The sequence below is a fragment of the Ciconia boyciana genome, chromosome 4 (genome assembly GCF_034638445.1).
Source record: "Ciconia boyciana chromosome 4, ASM3463844v1, whole genome shotgun sequence".
NCBI classification, from domain to species: domain Eukaryota; kingdom Metazoa; phylum Chordata; class Aves; order Ciconiiformes; family Ciconiidae; genus Ciconia; species Ciconia boyciana.
The window spans coordinates 16,400,180-16,419,774 of record NC_132937.1 but is presented as its reverse complement, the minus strand read 5'-3'; the positions used below and the strand labels follow the sequence as shown (position 1 = coordinate 16,419,774).

The 19,595-nt window shown below is 39.4% G+C and overlaps 1 protein-coding gene across 1 annotated transcript in view; it reads right to left on the bottom strand.

The window, feature by feature from the left end:
• Nucleotides 1–913: 913 nt before the first annotated feature.
• EPG5 (ectopic P-granules 5 autophagy tethering factor) overlaps nt 914–19,595 on the bottom strand; it is a 58,464-nt gene continuing 39,782 nt past the window's right edge. The window contains 14 exon segments of the mRNA XM_072859641.1: nt 914–2,873; nt 4,176–4,290; nt 5,247–5,462; nt 6,973–7,192; nt 8,011–8,253; nt 10,575–10,719; nt 10,857–11,066; nt 13,860–14,045; nt 14,764–14,939; nt 15,846–15,949; nt 16,861–16,936; nt 17,609–17,816; nt 17,936–18,096; nt 18,889–19,102. Of these exon segments, the coding sequence (XP_072715742.1) occupies nt 2,691–2,873; nt 4,176–4,290; nt 5,247–5,462; nt 6,973–7,192; nt 8,011–8,253; nt 10,575–10,719; nt 10,857–11,066; nt 13,860–14,045; nt 14,764–14,939; nt 15,846–15,949; nt 16,861–16,936; nt 17,609–17,816; nt 17,936–18,096; nt 18,889–19,102 (2,457 nt within the window). The 3' untranslated portion in view covers nt 914–2,690.

The following is a 19,595-nucleotide window of genomic DNA, read 5'->3' as shown; positions in this document are numbered from 1 at the left end:
CCTTTCCAGTAAAGCTAGAAGAAACAAAGTCAATCTGTTGGGCACCATTTGGAGAATGAGACTCCAAACCCTGGAGTGCACATTGGTGACGGAGAACTGCCAGTGGATCTGTTATTTCATAAAACCGCTCCCCTGTATTTGAAGAAAGCACAGGTTCAGACTTTCACCACTCTCCGAGAAGCCAGCAGAATGGTTTGTGGGCAATGTGTACATCAAAAATAGCAGCTCACTGTGAATTCTTCCTATTTCTTAGGACCTACCATAGTATTATTCAGAGAGTACTTTAACCATGATAAATCATTTTCATCACAATTATTAGATCAAGAAATGGGAAAAAAGTCAACAGCATAATTTCTATTACATTAGTTATTAAAGAAGCTGTTTCAGTGGTCAAGACAAACGGACATCATGATGATGGTGTCAATGGTGTTTGCTGACAGCAGTGATCCCAGCCTGGTCCGGCCCTGCCCACCAGCGAAGCCCTCAGCAAGAATGTTGTACCACCAGCACTGGAGGCATAGTTTTCCCCTACTTCCCTCCACACCACCAGCCTTCCCCTCATTTGGGATAAATACCAAATTCCACAGTCTGGGTCAGTTGTGAGTGCTGAAAGACCTGAACCAGTGCATCATCCTGCGGTCACGGTATCACAGAGGTTTGGGGAATTTTGCCAGGACAGAGAAATGTTATTTCTGCCATTACATAGATGAGCTTTCTCTTGGGTTCTGGGCACAAGAATAGGCTGTTGTATCCCATACATGTTAAATCCAGGATGTCAAAGACAAGAGTTGCCAAATCTCCATCAACTGAGCAGCTACGTGGCATTCCCCCATCATACTTTCATCTCCAAGAACAATTATTTATTACCTGATGTGGATTCTTCCAGCAACTTGAAAATATCATGGCATTTGTCACAAATTACTTGATTTTTCATTTTTATTTTGCATGGTCTTTGCAGACATAGCATGTTATAAATACAACATTTGTAAAAACTCAGCAGCTGAAACAATACCTCATTTTAAAAGTGCTTGTCAAACACATTTTTCAGACTTTTTCACATTTTTATGCAACTGATCAATAACATTGAATCTAATAAAACCAGTGCTTTTAAGTCTTTGGGGGGGAAAAAAAAGCAGCAGAATGTATTCTTCCAGACGTGAATTTTCCAAAAGAGTCTGTTAAAAAACATGCTGCATCGTTATCTGGTTAATATACAGAGGGATGTAGGTATGTGTGTATATATGTATGTATATATATTTATAGGCTCGCAGATAGAGCAAAGAACTCTAAGACCACATTAAGATGAAGGTGATCTAATGGCCCAGCTGGCATAGATAGTAGAACCTGTCAAAAAGAAAAAGGTGATTTGTTCTCCAGCACCGGAACCACAGTTAAGAGCAACACTTCAACGCATTATTGACCAGACAGTAGGTAGCACGTTTCCTTCCCCTAGTGACCAGAACTAATGTTTTAACGTGTAACCATGTTCTAAACAAAAAGGCACAATTAATGGAGAAAGAGAAGAAGGGATCATTATTCCTTCACAGAGGTGTACAGACTGGGACTGCAGGACCTTGGGCCACCTCAAATGGATCAATGATAAAAGGGGCAACGTTCGACAAGCAACTGGGGAAGCTCGCCTTCTGCTTTCCTTAAACAAAGGTGCATCTTATGATCAGACAAGGCAACAAAACCTGTGATCGTTCAGTTGAAACAATAGGTTTACAGGCTCATGGTTCATGCTTTGGCAATAGAATTTTAACAAGTGATCACCAAATTTAATACAAGATAAATATCTTTTCAGCGTCATCTAAAATCCTGTTGTGCCATGCCTAGCTAGAAAGAAAACTTAAGTGGTGGGTGTCCATTTGTTAAACCAGTAATTCCTAAACAACCAGACTTCCAGAATTAAGGAATCCTATCTAGCATGAACATAACTGACTGTTCCCCTCCCAGACACTGGGAAGCCAGAAAATCCATCTCTGGATCCAAGTCACCTGACTTAAAAAGACCTTGGCTAGAAGTGACTTGCATTTAATCAAGCAATACAGATGCAGACTCACTAATATTTAGAAAAAAGGAAAAACCAAAGTTCTTTAGTTCAAACTTTAGTTTGTATTTACAGAAGTGGGAGAATATTGTAGACATGTCTTTCAGCGACAGATTTCTGTGGGACAGCAAAAAAAAGGTCAAAATTTAAAATACTATCTTTCCAAATACAGTGACTTCACAAGTCTCCAAACACACACTCACGTAAGATTTAGAGGTATCGTGGTTAAGAAAGTCAAAACCTCTTTTACCCACAATCCTCCACTCACTTTGAACTGGCCTGAGTGATGACTCACTGGAAAACAAAAAAGGCACAAAGCAAAAACTTAAGATGCTACAGGATGACCTTTGCTGTCTAACGATTTGTAGATTTACCCTCAGGTATCCTCCTCTCAGATGTGCACCATACACAGGAAGATATTAAAGTGTTTTCAGTCAACAAAAACTGAGCAATTCCACAGGCCTACAAGTCAAAAGAAAAAGAGAGAAAACTTTAGAGGAGAAAACTTGCTAGGGTGCGGTTCCCATTCACATTTCTGACTTAAAGTGGAACTCTGAAAGGTAAAAATTCCTTGTGCAATAACAACATTAAATGTAAACCAGAGTAAGCAACATTGGATGATTCTGCGAGCTCAGTGCTGCTATCGTATGCTGTCCAAATAATGCACTTCTGGGTACAGAGTGTTAATAAGGAGAGCCAAGAGATTATTGCCATCTCGAAGACAATGTTCTGGATGCTTGATGAACTGAGAAGCCTGGGAGAGCTGCTCCTGATAATCCATGTATTGTTTATTTGATGCCATAGATTCAAGAGCGTTCAGTGCCTGTAGATACAAGGGAAAATTCTGTTAGCTGTGTGTACTTCAGTCCATTACAAACCAGTTCACGAGCCACCATATGCACAGTTCCACTAGAAGATTATCTGCTAGAGAACCCAGAGTATTCAGAACAAAACATTTGTAAAATACAACCACATAACAGCGTTTCAAGTCAACTCATGATTTTTCAAGCTGTTCTCTCCCCAAGGTCAACACAACTGCTCTATCAAGGCTTACTAGGATTAGGTAACCCAAATATTGTCAAATATTTACTTCATGAATTCAAGACATGGTTTCAAGGAAATTACACCAAACTACAAACTGCAACACACTTAACTATTCATTTCAGGTTGTTCTTATGAGCATCTTTGACTTTCATAAAAGTATTATTTTGCTCCCATTAATAATATTATAGAGACAATGTCAAGTTAGAAATTATATGTAAAAGAGCCTATGCTGGCAGTACCAACCAGGGCAAATGCTGGAAGTATGTTTAACAAGTTTCATCCACTTCTTAGAGAAGACAAACAAGTTATAACAATTAAGTTGCTTTGCTTTGGTTTCTAAGCAACTCCTCCTTCCTCTTCTCATGCACTTACTGAAACAATAACATGGTCAGTGCACATACTGAAGAAGGAATGTTTATTTGTCATAGGGCTTTTAAGCCCTGATGTCACATAAAAAAATGTTAGTATGAATGTAGTCCTGCTTTATCACTGAAAAGCAGGGCAATCACTGCAGCATTGTTTTTCCTGTTTGTTTTAAACTCCTTCTACCTGTTATGTTCCAAAGTTTCTGAACTCAGGGTTTACAGATGTAAGTTCATCTGCACCTTTTCAGTGTATAAGATTATTCATAATGAAGGCATCAGTTTCTACAGAAGGCTGTATAAAGTTTTACTTGCATTCAACCTAGGATCACTTTAGGTTAGGGCTCAGACACACAACCCTGCTACCAGAGTTCAGCAAACTCACATCGCCTTGCCTATGCTGCACCTGCCTTGTCTCTGGCAAACTACAAGATGGTATTTTGATATATAGCAAAACAGTACACAAGTTTGTGATACACACCCTTCCCTGAGAAGACAAATGAGAGCAACAAGCTACTTCTGAAATTCAGAATTTAGAGCCAGATGTAGAGCAGTAGCAAAAAAAGATTGAGGGCATTCAGTGCCAAATAAAATCAACAAGTTGAGAATAAGATTTAGCTTGAAGCAAGGCTTGCAGTGACTCTCATAAGCCTCAGTTCACAAACTGAGCAAGCACACAAAGAGGGCATGTCAAGAAACCAGCAACTGGCACACACTACCTGCTGGGCCTTCTGCGACAGCTTTGGCTCTGACCCCGCTTTCAGGCGGACTTGACTCTCTGCAGGAATCTGCACCAAGAGGAAGGCAGACAAACTGCGGGCAACTACCCGAAACCTTGCATAGGGAAAAGCACAGACAGAGAGAAGGTGGGATCAAATTTGCAAGTCTTCAACAGCAGATAAACTAGAAGTTCTATCCCAAGAGATACCTCTTGCATGAGGAACACAGTAAAGGCTTTACAGGACCTTTTTCAATGCATTAGAAAAAAATAAATCACTTTAATATATACATAGTAGTATATCATACATACTAGAGGATAAGATAATACCATACATATGAAATGTTACATCTGTTCCATGCTTAGCTGCAGCCTTGATGCCACGCTTAGCTGCAGCCTTTGAAACATCCACATCAGACAAATCAAGGGACGAGTTGAACAAGACTAAGATTTCAGAACAATTTTAACAGGATTGCATCCCACGTAGTCTTTATAAACATAGTTATGTTTGGGTACGGTGTGGAATTGGTGTTCCACAAACATTTACGTATTTTTTTCTCAGCATTCTTTCCACAGTGAACTTGATTTTAATACCTAACAACCAAACTTGGTGTCTCTCTTTAGAAGGTAAAGTGAATAACAAGCAAGCACATACTTCTTTGAGCTTCTCTGAACATTTCCAACACCTCAAGGTTAAGATGGAAAAGGCAACATGCATGTGATCATGCAAAATTCTTGTGAGGTCAACTGGAACAGTCTTCTACAGACCAGGTGAAAGTATTTTCCTCTAACAAACAGTCTCCCTACAAACTTCGCTGGAGATAGACATTAAGCTAGAATCAGAACTGCATTTTCTTTCCTTTTCCAGCACAAACTTTGCAGAAGTTCATATTCTTAACCAGATTAAAACACTCACTACATTTTTTTCTGCGATGGGCCCAAACAGATTTATAGATCTGGGGACAGCATGGATTCAGAACATCTTTTGGCATTGCACTGAGCAGCCTGGATCCAGGCTGCAGCTTTTTTAACATGATCACTCAAATTAATTTACCTCACCTTCAGCCCTTACCTGGGTGACAAAGGAGACCTCCTGCCTAGCCCAATAGCACCAAGTATTCCAGAACTCAGTCTCTCCTCAGCCAGCTGACTCTGCCTGCCCTGGATTGACAGCAGTGTCCGAATGACAGATTCGATCAGAATGGTGTCATCCTGCTCCATCTGAATCAAGGATAACTGCATGGCTTTATGCCACCAAAGAAACAGCTTTGCCTCTTCCTTTGCTGAGCTTTAGGTAAAATTTAAAGAATAAAATAAAACAAAATATAAATTAAAAAAAGAAGTCAGATGCATACATTAAGAAGTTTGTATCTCTCCCCATTAGGCCTATGAAGAATTCAGATGGTTAGTGACAGCTAATCTTACTATATGAGGATAGCATAACCACACTACCCCACCAGTTATTATACTGCTGTAACTGCTATTGTTATGGATTTGATGCAGACATCAGCTAGCAGGTCTTAAGGGCCTGTAGGAGGAAAAAGAACAATACTTCCTTATAAGCTTTACAAACAACTGAGAATAAATTATAATGGAGCCATTAAGTGGATTTAAACTTCTTTAAGACTTGGTATAAAAGGAATGAAGCTGTATCTCTACTCTTTTTTTTTCTTTACTTACAAATAAAAGACTTCAGGAAGCACTAGCTGTTGTTTCCACAACAATTTAGACTTTTAATATGGTCTTCTAGAAATGGAAACATTGAAGTTTTTTGTTGAGCAAAGCACAAAGTGAAGTTCCCCCTATGATATTTTTAGTCTTTCCCCAAACAGTTTGCAGTTTAAGTTAACAAGCTCAGATTTTCCACATAAAGCATCAGCACGAGTTTCCTGCATCAGACTATCCTCACATTACTCCGCCCAGTCATTTCCTATCCCAGGCACCCTCAGCTTTGATGTTTAGAGCAAGGTTTAATTTACTGTGTATGGTGGCTTTGCTGTCTCCTTCACACTTTAGCAATCACATTACTATGGTACCTACAAAAGTGGAAGTATTTTTTGAATTTCAAGAAACAGTGGGAATGTGCATTTTCACAAAATGTTCTTTCACAGCAAATATGAACATTATCAACATTAATATGGAAAAATATTCACCACATTTGCTAAATTCTGCCAATTTCAGTGGCAACTGTAAATACAGTTGTTACATACTTTAAATACAAAGTATTATCATTTTAACCCCAAAGCTATCCATCCTTTCCCACCCGAACCCTGTTGTCTAGTGAGTTGTTTTACAGCAGTAGGAGGCCACTAACTCTGGGCACCCCACCAGATTCACTGGGTTCAGATTTGGTTCAGAGCTGCTGACAGTCCCCACTGAGCAGCTTTGAACACCAGGTGTCTCAGTGTCAGACTGAATATTTAGCACATAACTCATCCCACCTAGTGGACATGCTAGAAAGTGGAACCCACAGTGATTTAGGGTTTGCTTAAAGTAATTTTAACTGAGCATAAATCCAGGCTGCCATTGAAATCAAGCTTCTCTGACTGAAAAAAGACCAAAACTGCTCCAGAAGTGTTCAAGTAAATAAAATTCCCTCTTCTATTTAATCACAACAACTATTAGTGTTGGCACAAGGATTCAGCAGACTCTGTAATAGTGGATATAGAAGGACTGGCCATTTCATCCAGCAGCCCGGTGAAAATAGCCTAGTTAACCTGGCCACCTAATTATACTGGCTATAGAACTATAGCCTTATTTAAAAGTCAAGGCATATTCAGAAGCCTTGAGTTTCGTACCTTGGGTACACTTGCTCCAGCCATTTGCTGATGGTTAGCAGGATCTTCATTTCATTGGTAAGAGTTTGGTCAGTGTTTAGGCATTGCAGCAGGTAGACATACAGGGTCAAGTAGCTTCCTAAAGACAGACACTCCTGCAGGAATTCTTCCATGGTTAGCTCAGGAACTTGGAGGGAGGCAAGGACAGGGCCCCAGCCTAAATCCTGGTGGTGAGGACAATCTATAAAGAAAACAAAAGGACAGAACAAAGAGCATGTGAGAAAGCAGCACTTGGTAAAACCTAAGAACTATAACTACTTCACCGCGTTCCTATAAGTTACGGAATTTGGGCTGGTTTAGCTGTTTTCCAGGTAATCAGTTTGTCATGCAACTCTGATGGAGAGAAAAGAACAACTCCCACTATCATAGGATATGATGGAGGTGGCACCTCAAGGCACTTCCTTGAGGTCAAGGCAAGGTATTTTCCCAGGATTCAGTCGGGCTTAATTTTGAAAATTTTAGAAATGTAATTTTAAATATTTCCTTCATGTGTACTGAAATCTGATCACACAGAATGTAAAAAAAAAGCCCACACCACAGAATTTCAGAGTTTTACCAATCAAGAGTATTTTTTTCTTAAATAAGCCTACAGAATACTAGAGGAGGGGACAAATGCCTGGTTTATTCCCTTGGGATGATTATTTTTTTTAAAAAAGTAAAGCCTCCCTTTAGCTGGAAAAATGGCAACCGTTACACAGAGCAAATCGGTTTTCAGAGACAGGTATAGTTCTTAAGAGAATACACAATTAGAGCAGTTGGAAAATCCAAACCACAATGGCCTAACCCTTCTACACCTAGTTACTACAGCACATATATGTGTGACAGTTGGAAGCCACCAGATACAAAGAAAGGAGCTCTGATTACGGAAACCAGATTAAAATCCAGTTCCAGTACTGGGCAGCGTAAAGCTATAAGGATTCCAGACAGTTTGTATTTACCGGTCATCCAAGACTGATCAAAGTTTTTTGAGACAAGCAGCAGAAGAACACAGGCGCCTACCTTCATTGAAGTAAGCAGTGATACAGGCTTCTGTCGTCTCTGCCATGTGTCGCACAGAGGCCAGGCTCTGGCACGCTGCTGTGAGAAGGGGCATTGCTAGCAAGCCGTGCACTTTGCTGTCAATCCACTTCCGCAAGCTCCCTCGTAGTGACTCAGCTGTCGTGACGCTAGAATTGTTCATCATCATCAGCGTTTCTGTAAAGAGACTGCTGAGGGCCATATGACGTGTTTGCAGATCCGTATCTGAAAGTCAGAAATAAGAGAACCATTTCAGTAAATAGACACTAGAACCCAAATTCAACTTCACCACTGAACACTTTCTGTAGATACTGGGAAAAGCCTCTTGCTCAGTACACACCTCAATTCCTTGTCTGTACTTACGAAACTGCAGTGAGACACCCGTTCCTCACAAGCCCTTCCCTTGATGAGATAGTTCATCATTCATTAAACAGAGACACAGTTGATGGGACTGTACAGCAGAGTACACAGGAGCCCATCTTTCACCTAGGATCTTTTACCATGACTACAGTGCAAAGAAATTGAATGATAAAGCATGGTTACGGTCTCCAAGAAAAGTTCAAAGCAGTTTAAAGCACAGCTTAGAGTGAAACGACCAAGATTTTAGATGATTCAATTTGAAATATGACCGAGATAAGTGCTGAAATGTTGCAATCCCCTCATGCACTTCTGGGATTCTAGATTTCTTGCTAATCCCAGTGTTCAGCCCCAGAATATTTTTTTGAAACCATCTCTTGGCATTACCTGAACATGTTATCATGGGCCACCTGTAACAGTACCCTCGAAGTACAAACGTTTCCTGTGCTTGGCTCTTACAAGTCTAACTACAGAGTAGACCTCTGCACATACTGATGGGAAAAAAGCCATCGGTATGTTATATATAACAGTTATATTCTGTTATATATAACAGAATATAACAAGCAACATCAGACATTGTAGAAGGAAAAATTTCAACTGGTTATGAAGAAAAAGTTGTGCACAAAGAGGGATTAATCACTGGAAAAACATCGCCCAAAGAGGTTGAGACTTCCACACTTGCAGATATTTGGAAGCTCATCAGACAAGGCCCTGAACAACCTGATTTAACTTTGAAGCTAGCCCTGGTTTGAGGAGGAGGTTGGACTACAGGCCTCCAGAGGTCCCTTCCAAACTAAGATATTCTGTTTGTATCATCTACCTACTAAGGAGAAAAAAAAAAAAAAAAAGCATGCCCCAAAAGTCATCCGACACAGCACAGCTCTCCAGTAAGGTAAACATCTTATCACAGCCCAAACAAGAAAGACAATGCCAGGAGGTTAACTGACTTACCTAAGGTCACAACTAGTTTTACAGCCAAGTCCCACTTCACTGGCTGCAGACCACCGAGCAGGACCACCACCAGACACCTGACACCAGGGCCCACCAGATCCCCTGGCACAAGTCCTGGTGCAGCGCCCATGCAAGAAGCCCAGCTTTCTCCTCTCCAGCTGTTGTCAACAGAAGGTGCTGCCCCAGAGGCTCTTCCGAAAACCTCCACCAGCCCCTTCCAAACCTCACAGAGAAGCTAAATCTGATACACACCACCACTTTCCTGCTGCTCTGCATCAGTGATCCTCCTGCACTCTACAGCCTGGCTGAGGAACACGGAACATTCTCTCTTTCAGCCCTTTAGCATACACAAGCGTGCATACAGGGGTTCATGAAACAGAGCTGCCCCTCTTATACTGGAGCTCCTGTCTCCTCCAAAATGTCTCCACTACAAGGAGTGTCAGCAGCAAGAGGCAAGCCTTGACTTCTCTTCAAGTCACACAGTTTTACTGACTATGGGGCTGTCCTACAGTTTCCCCAAGTAGCAATACAAGTACTGAGAGACAGTTACCACTCTCTCAGATTTTCAGACACTCTGTTACTCTTGCTAGCACGCCTGTGTGAGTCATGGACAGGAAGAGACACGACTCCTGACAAGTATTTCTGTGTAGTGTAGTGAGACAACTGATTTCACCTGAAGTTTTAGTTTGACAGAGGAAGCTCAGGATGGTACTAGTACTAAAACTGAGATCAAAAAATGCTGTGGGTGTGGATACGCCGTACTACTAGCGTACATCAATATAATTCCCCTCCTTCAGTATAGTCAGTTTTCCCAATTGCACAACAGTTTAGAACCCTTTCTTAGAACCCAATTCCTCAGGACCAAGAGAGTGTATTTGTGTCATACTTCCTTTTAAGAAAGATGCAAATGCCAAATAAAAATTAAAAAAGATTTAAAAACTAGACAAAGAAAAGAATCCCTCAAGCTCCTGTATATCGGTCAGTTTTACTCACAACATAACCCCTGTTTTTTCTGTTGGTTCTGTCACTCGACAGCTCTACGGGGTAACGTTCATAATTTTGTTTTGTGCTAATATACCACCTATATATACATTACTAAAGCAACATGCCCTGCTGCCCATAAGGGAGACATTATAGTAATGCAAGTAATTACATAGTCACAGATGTTCAACAATTCATGCAGTACAATAAAGGATCTTGACAGCTTTAAAGTTATTTGCCACTTCTTTAACACAAACTTGGAAGATTAAAGATGACTACATCATCTAGCAACTTGGACATTTCTTGTTCCAAAACTGCAAGAGTAATCTTTCCATTTTGTTCTAAGGTGCTGAGAAATTGAACCACCTGGCGAATGTATGCTCAGCACTTCAGTGTTGCATCCTGTTAATCAAAATTAAAATCAATTAGAAAAAAATCATGCCTAGAATTCTTTCCACACTCCATACATAATATAAAAAAGAAGAACATTGCAAATGACAAGAACAGCTCAGAGACAGTGCAAAACCAGTTCAACTTACAAGGTGGATGTGACTATCTGAAGATGCACCAAAGCCTGCTGAGATTTTCAGGAGCTTCACTATCAGTTCAGCTGCAGCATCCTTAGCAAGGATAACAGAGGGAGGGTAGTGACTGTTGCAGTAGCTGATTATGCTTTGATAAGATGAAATGCCCACAAGCTGCCAAGGAAGGGAGCTGGTCTGTCCGAGAAGATTTATGAGTGGCGATTCCTGAAGATTTAAAGACACCAGTCTAAGCTCCACCTTCTTTGCTGTTTTAAATTAATATTCACAATACTCAATATTGGAAGGAAGCTCAGATTCCAAAATTTGAAGGAGACAGAGCAGAAACCCCACAGAAATAGATGACCACTGGGAGTCTGGCTGAAAAGCTGCTCCTCATTCAAGCAGCAAGCCAACACACGTATGTCATCTCTAGCATTCACATAACAGTACTCAGACTGCTGCAGCAGCTCTAACCAAGCACGAAAGTCAGTGAGACATTAAAATTTGACATGTAAACATGTGAAGACAGCTAGAAAGAAATGGAGACCCTACAAGGTAAAGTCATTTCATAGAGGTTTAAAAAAGGCATTAAAAAAATTATTAAAAAAAAATAATTTAAGTTCACAGTAGAACCAGGGACAGAAGCTGGGTCCCTCAATTTTCCATTATAAGCACTGCTCAAGTGCTTATTCTCATAAATACCACCCTGAACAGTACAGCAGCCTACAGTGTCCACAACTCACACAGGCAGTGCAAGTATGCAGATGGAAAAGTCTCTCTTGTCTACAAGCAGCAGAGTCTAGCCTCAGCTACTGCCATCCTCCTCTCACGGGTTCGTATACACCTGCAGTACAAAAGGGCACCTGCTGGACACTGAGAAGCACCAAATTTCTACATGTTATAGAATGAACAAATACTGGAATTGTGTTGATGGCCAACACAACCTAAAGATTTTAAGGATCCAAGAACTAACCCAAATTAGACTACATTAACAAGAATGTGACACTGGTACATCAAGTATTTCTCAAGTTGCTCATGCACTGGAACATAAGGCTGAGAAAGTTTGAGATTTAGGTCAAGGTGTGACAGGAGCATTCTGGGAGGTAAAAAGCAAGTGACAGTGCATCAGTTTAACACGTTGCTGGAGGCTAGGAGGGAATTCCTGAGGCTGACTCATACAATGTACAAACAGGTATCTTTTGAAGCTTGAGAAGCTTCTGATAAGCAAATATGTTCAGGTCAAAGCACACGAACTGTGAACTCCAGTAATTTTCCTAAGCTGGAATACAATGCTGATCAAAGGCTGGTAGTGACATCTTGACACAGCATCATGTAATGCCTCAGAGGAAATAGAAAACAGAAGATGCTGCAAGTGGGAGAAAACTGGCAGATGTGAAATGGGACTTCTTGAAGATTACCCAGCCTCTCTGGAAGAGTCCTCCAGAAGCAATGGACTGAATCAGACTGTGCTAGATTTACTCACACAAAGCTCTTAGCAAAAGCAGGGTTTGGAAAGTTCATCCTAACACCCTGTGTTTCTCTTCCCTACTCCAACAATTCAGAAATACTGGAATACAACCATAAATGGGAAACGCATTTTGAGAAATCAGAGATGATCAAATCCCCCTTCAGAGCAAGGGAACAAGAAAACTCAACTAAGATTCAATCTGAATCTTAGTTGAGTTCAACTGATTCAATCTGAATCTTAGTTAATAGTCAATAAAATATCTGACCCCAGTAACTCATCAGAAGCAGACAGTGACAAGCTTCTTAAAGATCTATCTGGTCTTCAAGATGTTGTAACATCATTGTGACTTGCCATCACATGATGTGGAGTTAGGAGGGGAGCATTTCATGGTAAGAAATAAATGTTTGCAAAAGCAGTTCTGAGTAAGGACTGAACAACACTTACTTATAACTCCTGAGAAAACATGTTCAAGCAGACAAATATTTTCTTTTTAGACAGCTATGAAAAAAACTACGCTCAGATCAAGTGCTGCTCCTAACCTCACAGGGACTAATCCCATTGCTGAGTTGTGCTTAACACAACCAACTTGAAGTGTGACCAGTACTGAAGATCAAGTTGGAAAACATCACGAACATGCACAGTAAGAGACAGAGCCAGGCATATGCTTTTCATAAATGAATGATTCCTTACCATCCCTCCACACATTCATGTTTGCCACTCATAAAAAGAAGCAAGGCACAGCGGAGATTTACGTGACTGGCCGTGACAGAATAAACGTGACTCAGTGAGCCTCCTGATTCTTCTCACAGCACCACAGGTGCTACAAGCATGAACACCACAGCCAATGCTGCTCCTGCACTCACGGCAGACTGCCTGAGTCAGACGGCTGATGCTAGACACCCTTGTCACTCAGGCTGTCAGAAAAAGCTTCATCTTAAGTTATATATAATATTGTGCATATATATATATGCGTACATGTATTATAGGTGCATATGTAAATTCTTGCTAATACTACCTCTACTTTGCATGTGCTTATAACTAAGGCTCTCCAAAACCAGGAATGAGAAAAGGAAACAGACATTTTAATTAAGGGCTGGCCTAAGAGACAAGAAAGACATACTATGCAGCATCCCATACTTAACTATGAAAACAACTGCACAGTAGTTTTACATAACAATATATATTTTTTAAAACACTAATGAAACTAACATATATATTTGTTCTTTCCAAAACCCGGAGAGTCATTTTGTAACTCCAGGAAACTGTCTGTATTTATTTGCCTACACTTTACAACAACACTACTGAATCATAGCACCTACAGAAGCTTCTTAAAACGAACAGCAGCTCTTCTTTTCTCACAGAAGTTATACAAAATGCCTCACATAAGGATTTAGTCTTGGCCATCTCTAGAACACTATTTGGGGTATTTTACCTAGGCACTTCTGAGATAATCATTCTGCAAGTCAGAAAGTCATCACAGCCTGTGTCCTTGCTAGCAAAGGATTATTCTTCTTTTAAGACAGACAGGTATGAACCTTTTCAAAAATTACCTCTTTGCCTATAAGTTGTTCCTCCTTTGCCAACAGGACCATCATATACAGCAAACAGACAATCATGTTGTGAGTCTGAGGATGAGGGTTGGGATTCCAGGCATCAGAGAGGACACTGACCCAGTTTATTTCACATAAAACATAACCCAAGAATAAGAAACAGCTCTTGGGGCTGCCTCTTTCAATCTAGAAAGGAAAAAAAAAAACAGGTACATAAAACAATGTAAGATATAAATACTTTCATACCTTTTAACTCCTTAGCCAACCATAAATCCACAGCAGCATTTTAGGTCAGCAGAGGAGTAGACAGACACTGCTTCTCCATCATTTTGCCCCCCACCAGAAGAGTTGCACATGTAACTTTCTAAGCCTCTCAAACAACCAGTACAGAATACCAAGCTACTGCAAACCAGAAAGAAATAATCTATTACAAACTCTTCGCTGCATGATTGCATCCATTTCTCTTAGAATGAAGAGAAATTAAGAAACTCTGAGACTGTTTAGAACTGCATGAAGAACTCATCCCAAACAGATAAGCAGTAAATCCTGGAGCATTTCCACACCTATCTGCAGGTTTACATTGTCTCAGACAACTTGGAAGTGAGAACAACATGGCAATAGTAAAATATATTAACTCTAACTAAATACATCTTAAATATATATGTAATAAATGAGGCATTCAGCGCAATGACAGATTACAAAGACTGCCAGCTTTACAGCTCCCTACAACTTTGTATAAGACTCAATAGCACTCCTTCACAAAAATCAGTCACAAAATGAGCAGCTGTGAATACTACAATAAACTTTAAAAGCTTACTTGCTAAAGAACTGTCTCCAGTTCTGCAGTTATTTTCAAGGGCAACACTGATTATGAACTTAATTCAACAGATGCTAATGTACTCACTTTCAAGAACTCTTCCATAAGCATCTGGTCTGGATGCATTTCCTTCCATGGAAGCCGTCTGAACTCAGTATGCAAAGTATAGAGAATAAACTCAGGCATTTTGGGGGCTGTGCAACATTCACAGTAATGCATTAGATGTAACCAGAGAGCCCCACGGTGGCTTGGCAACAGCTTATCTAGATTCAAAGAAAACAGCTGAATTAACAACAGAAAAAATTCAGGGAAAGCTTGATTACAGAAGGAAGTCCAATCTTGAAGATGAAAAACCATAAATGCAAGTTACAGTAAAATACATTTGTCAAATAATAATTAAAAAAAGCACATTTTTAAGCTTTCAGATTTTTTTCTCCAAATCAGTAAGTGGGGAAACTTATGATTTCATGCCCTTCCTTGATCTTTTGAAGAGTTGCTGGACAATAGTCTGAAGTTATAAAATACTCCTTCCATGTAGAACTTTATTGCTTTTATGTTGGGTTGTTTGGGGTTTTTTTTAAAAAGATCTTATCTATCTCAAATTTTATAAAACACACAATATTTTAAATTATTTATTTTTACAAGATAAGTTTGAATCTAGTTCATCCCTAAAAGTTGTTAAGAGTTATTGTGAAATTAATTTTTTCCATTCCTATGTCTAACTACACATTAGGAACAATAAGCAATGCTAAATAGGAGCTCAAAATTATCAGTCCTGGAGACTAAATTACCCCCAAGACTAGCTATTGAGACACATGTATTGGTCACTGTGACATGCTACTGCATATGTTGTATGGGAACAACATAGAGACCTAGAAAGAAGTCATGCACTTTTCATGACAGCTCATTTTGTTTTGGCTTCCTTCACATTAACTTTGCTATCTGACAGATATGCATTTATGAATCACGCTATCTACCCTTGCCAAGGAAAAAAACTGTCTATTAAGGACGAAATAAATAAATGCTCCTGGTACCACTGCAGTGATCATCTTGGCTAAAAGTTCATAACAAACAAAATCTCCTCATGTCCCGCATCTCAATCAAAAGTCTTTTTTGGTCTGATAGAACAGGAGGTGCCATTACGTTAAAACAGTGGGGACTTTACCCACCTTTAAAGCTCTCGTGCAAAAGCTTGATGCAATCTGTAAACAAACAGACCATGGTGGATGCTACAGGAGTGTCACTCTCTAACCAAGGGTAACAGGGCTGGTTACTTAACAGAAGTAGTGAAGCAACACAAATTTCAGTGCTGAGTTACCAGACCATAAACAGATCATAAACACTTAAACGATTTAAATATTCTAAAGCATAGTAAATCAATACAGTAGGTAGCACACAGTAAATCAATATAGTAGGTATCAGCAGTCCTTTAATTCAAACTCAACTCTTTAGAACTGCCTGTTTCTTCCTTAGAAGAGGTACATATTTTAACGTCACACTGAAGAGCCACGATACCATTGAGTAAGCAGCAATTACTTGTTTGACATTTCATAACTGAATTAAATACCAAAACACAGGAATTTCTGAATGACAGCACATACCACCTGCAGTCAACATTCTAATTAAATGCTGGAGATGCACTCACAGCTCAAAAAGCTTTTGGCTTCCGAAGACAGACAAATTTAAGTGTATAACATTACCAATAACTCTCCATATGAAGACAGAAGTACACAAGACAAGACATCATAGTACTGATTTGGTCCAAGGTTTCTATATGTGTCACTGGCATTTGGGGTTACATTTGTTTGGCTTTTTTGTTTTGTTTTAAACTAAGGAGTTATCAGTATTACAGAAGCTAAAAAAAAGGAATCTAAAATTTAAATTTGACTGCTTCCAGAACTAAGTGCAATTCATATTTTTCTCATCTCTGCTTCCTGACCTATAATTGGTTATATTTCTTGTATCTAAAACAATTACTCAATCCAAGTCTTGGAAAATTTGACTTAAACTCATGAATTAGTTCTGTAATTGTTAAGGATATGACACAAATCACAGCTATTTAATGGAAGGTCACAATACAGTCATGAATTAGAAAAGAACCAGGTAACAAAGAAAGCCATTCTTATAGGGTAAAAGTCCTTACTTGAGCAAAAAACTAATTTAATTTTAAAATGCAATATATACCTTGCATCTTCCTTATCCAAGACCAGTATCCATGGTTTAAAGAGTCCAGCAATGACTGAATACAAGGACTGCAATGCTAGAAGAAAATAAAACATAGAAGTTGCTTTTTTTCCCCTCAAATTAGCAACAGTGAACATATTACACTTTTCCAAACTTTAATACAATGTCCTTTGCTTATTCCAACATTTAATCAGTTCTTCCTGGTCAAATAAAAATTTAAAAGACAATATGCTTATTAGTAACTCTGGTTAACAATGTTTATTTTAACAACAATCATAAGCATTTTGCATTGCTTAAATGTTTTATTACTATCACTTTAACACATCTGAGACTGTGCGGAGTAATAATGATTCACACTTCAAGCCTGCATATACTAAAATAAAAGGTGTTTTGGTGATTTTCTCCAAATCAAAATCACACCATGATGAAATTCATTAGTCCCTCATTCCCAAACCTCTGCTCAGTGCAAAAGACTATTTTTCTTTGAAGAAAGTATGATCTCTTCATAAAACAATTTTAAAGCAAGCTCAAATATAAACAAGCTTCCTCCAACAGGCATAAAGATAAAGCATAAAGTCCCACAGGGCCATGAAGTAGCATCAATATTTCCCATCTGTATTTTAATGTTCTCATCATTGTACAAACGCAGAGTAAGAAGATTTTACTGTATATTTGAATGGCCTTTAACAGAGGAAATTAGAGAAACTGAGTGCCTGTTCATAAGTAATTTGCTTTTAAGACACATTACCTGCTAGAATTCTGTTACTGCCAACAGACTCTCAGGCTAAATTGGCAACTTTGGTGTCAATAAGTCGTTTAATAAGATACTCCAGAAATTTATTCACTTCAGCCACATAAGGATTCCATTTTGAAAACAGGCCAAAAGTCCTAAAGTCCATCAAAGCCAGTCAGAGTTTGCAGAAAGATGTGAAAAGCCATTCTATTGTCTCTCTAACCTGTGAAAAGAAGGAAACTATTAATCAGCTACAGAAAGACTGCACAGCAGTGTTATCTGTCACTGGTGGGCATCTGCTTCAGCTGAAAAACATAATAAATCAACCAAAGAGGCACCCACCTGTTCTGCAGAGAGGAGAATTTTTGCAGCATTCTGCAATACAGGACTTTCAGTAGAATCACTTTTCTTGAAGCTTCCCTGTTCAGTTGCAGGTGAACCACATCCCAAAGCTTTAAGTGATGCCTTCCAACAGTCAGGGCTTAGAAGTTGCTCTGATGAGCCTTAGGAGAAAGAGAAGGGAATGCATTGGTGAAAATCGGGAGAAGGATATTAGTCCCTTTCTCAATATGAGTCAGAAAAGGTTGAAATTAGAGCTCCCTACTACATAAAAAAAAAAATTAGGTACAGCAATAGCTTGAAAGCCCCAAGTTTAAGGGTGAGAAATGTCTCCAATTCCCAAACATAAGTAACATTCCCTTTTGGCATCTACATGCTCTCTTCTTAGAGAGTTTCCCAGGCACTTAGTACATCCCTGGCTACAAACACCTATTAAGAGACAGTTGCTGCCTCAGCACACAGTTTAACAGAAAATAAGTACTTTTGTTCTCATGTTACAGGCACACAGCAGATTATAGGTAGCATCTAATGTCAACCAGGACATTTTCAGCAGATTTCAGTATCAGTCCCAGGTGTCCATAATTCCAGTTCTCAATTTGACATTGAAGGGTGCTGAAGAACAAGGATGCTGCATTACAGACTGTGGCATAATTATAATTAACAAGTGCTTCCATTAAAATAAACCTTTCCTCCACCCTTATCCTGTAATATGGGCTGAAATCTGTTGTCACAGACAAGTATACTTTGATCTGCAGAAGAGTGTTTCTTCCTAGTAGAGCTAAAATATCTCTAATAAAAACATATCCCATAGCATGCACATAAAAGTGCAAATAGCAACTTAAGAAAGTTTAAATCACTTCATATTTGTTGCTATTTAACGCTACTGCATGCAGGTCATTTTTAAGGCAGAAGAGTTCTGTATGAAAGGTTTAGTATGCAACAATTTAGATACTCACTTTGCACAAACAATCTTAGGAAATCATTATAGTGATCAGGGAACTGATACTGGAGAAGGTTAGTCCAATGCTTGCAGAAGATATTAAATGGCATCAAAATCTCTTCTTCAGGCTCAAGGCCACATGCATTGAGAGCCAAGTGAATAGACTCCAGAAGCTTGGTACGTTCAGACAGCAGTGGCTTAGCAACACTCAACCATTGCGTAAGGTCAAACTAGAACAGAGGACAGGAAGCATTTATAAGTAGAAGCTTTAACAGCCACAACACCTTTAGGAGGAGGGAGAAATTGTCAGGCTAAAAAAATCCTGACGTTTTTATGAAAAACCTAATGAATTTGCACCTCATTATCCCTAACTCAAAACCATGGTAACACTCTTCAAAGATTATGCTTTAGCATATTGCACAAGTCCCTGAATTTATGAAACAACCCTTGGCAGGGGTTCTCCGATTCATAAAGATGTGTATCAATTTCCACACTTCCGTACTACTGCCAAACACACACTTACAAACATTAGACTGGGCTAATCTCCATAGTCTATAAATTTTCAGGTAGAGGTGCAAAGCTTTTGTACCCTCTAGGCCATCTGTTCAGACCTAGGTCAGCAGGGACAATGCTGATCATTGCCACTAAGGACAGCTCAGAGTCATGCCCAAAACAGACTGCCTGCTATTCACAGCTGTCAAACCCTGTCTCTGTGTAACTAAC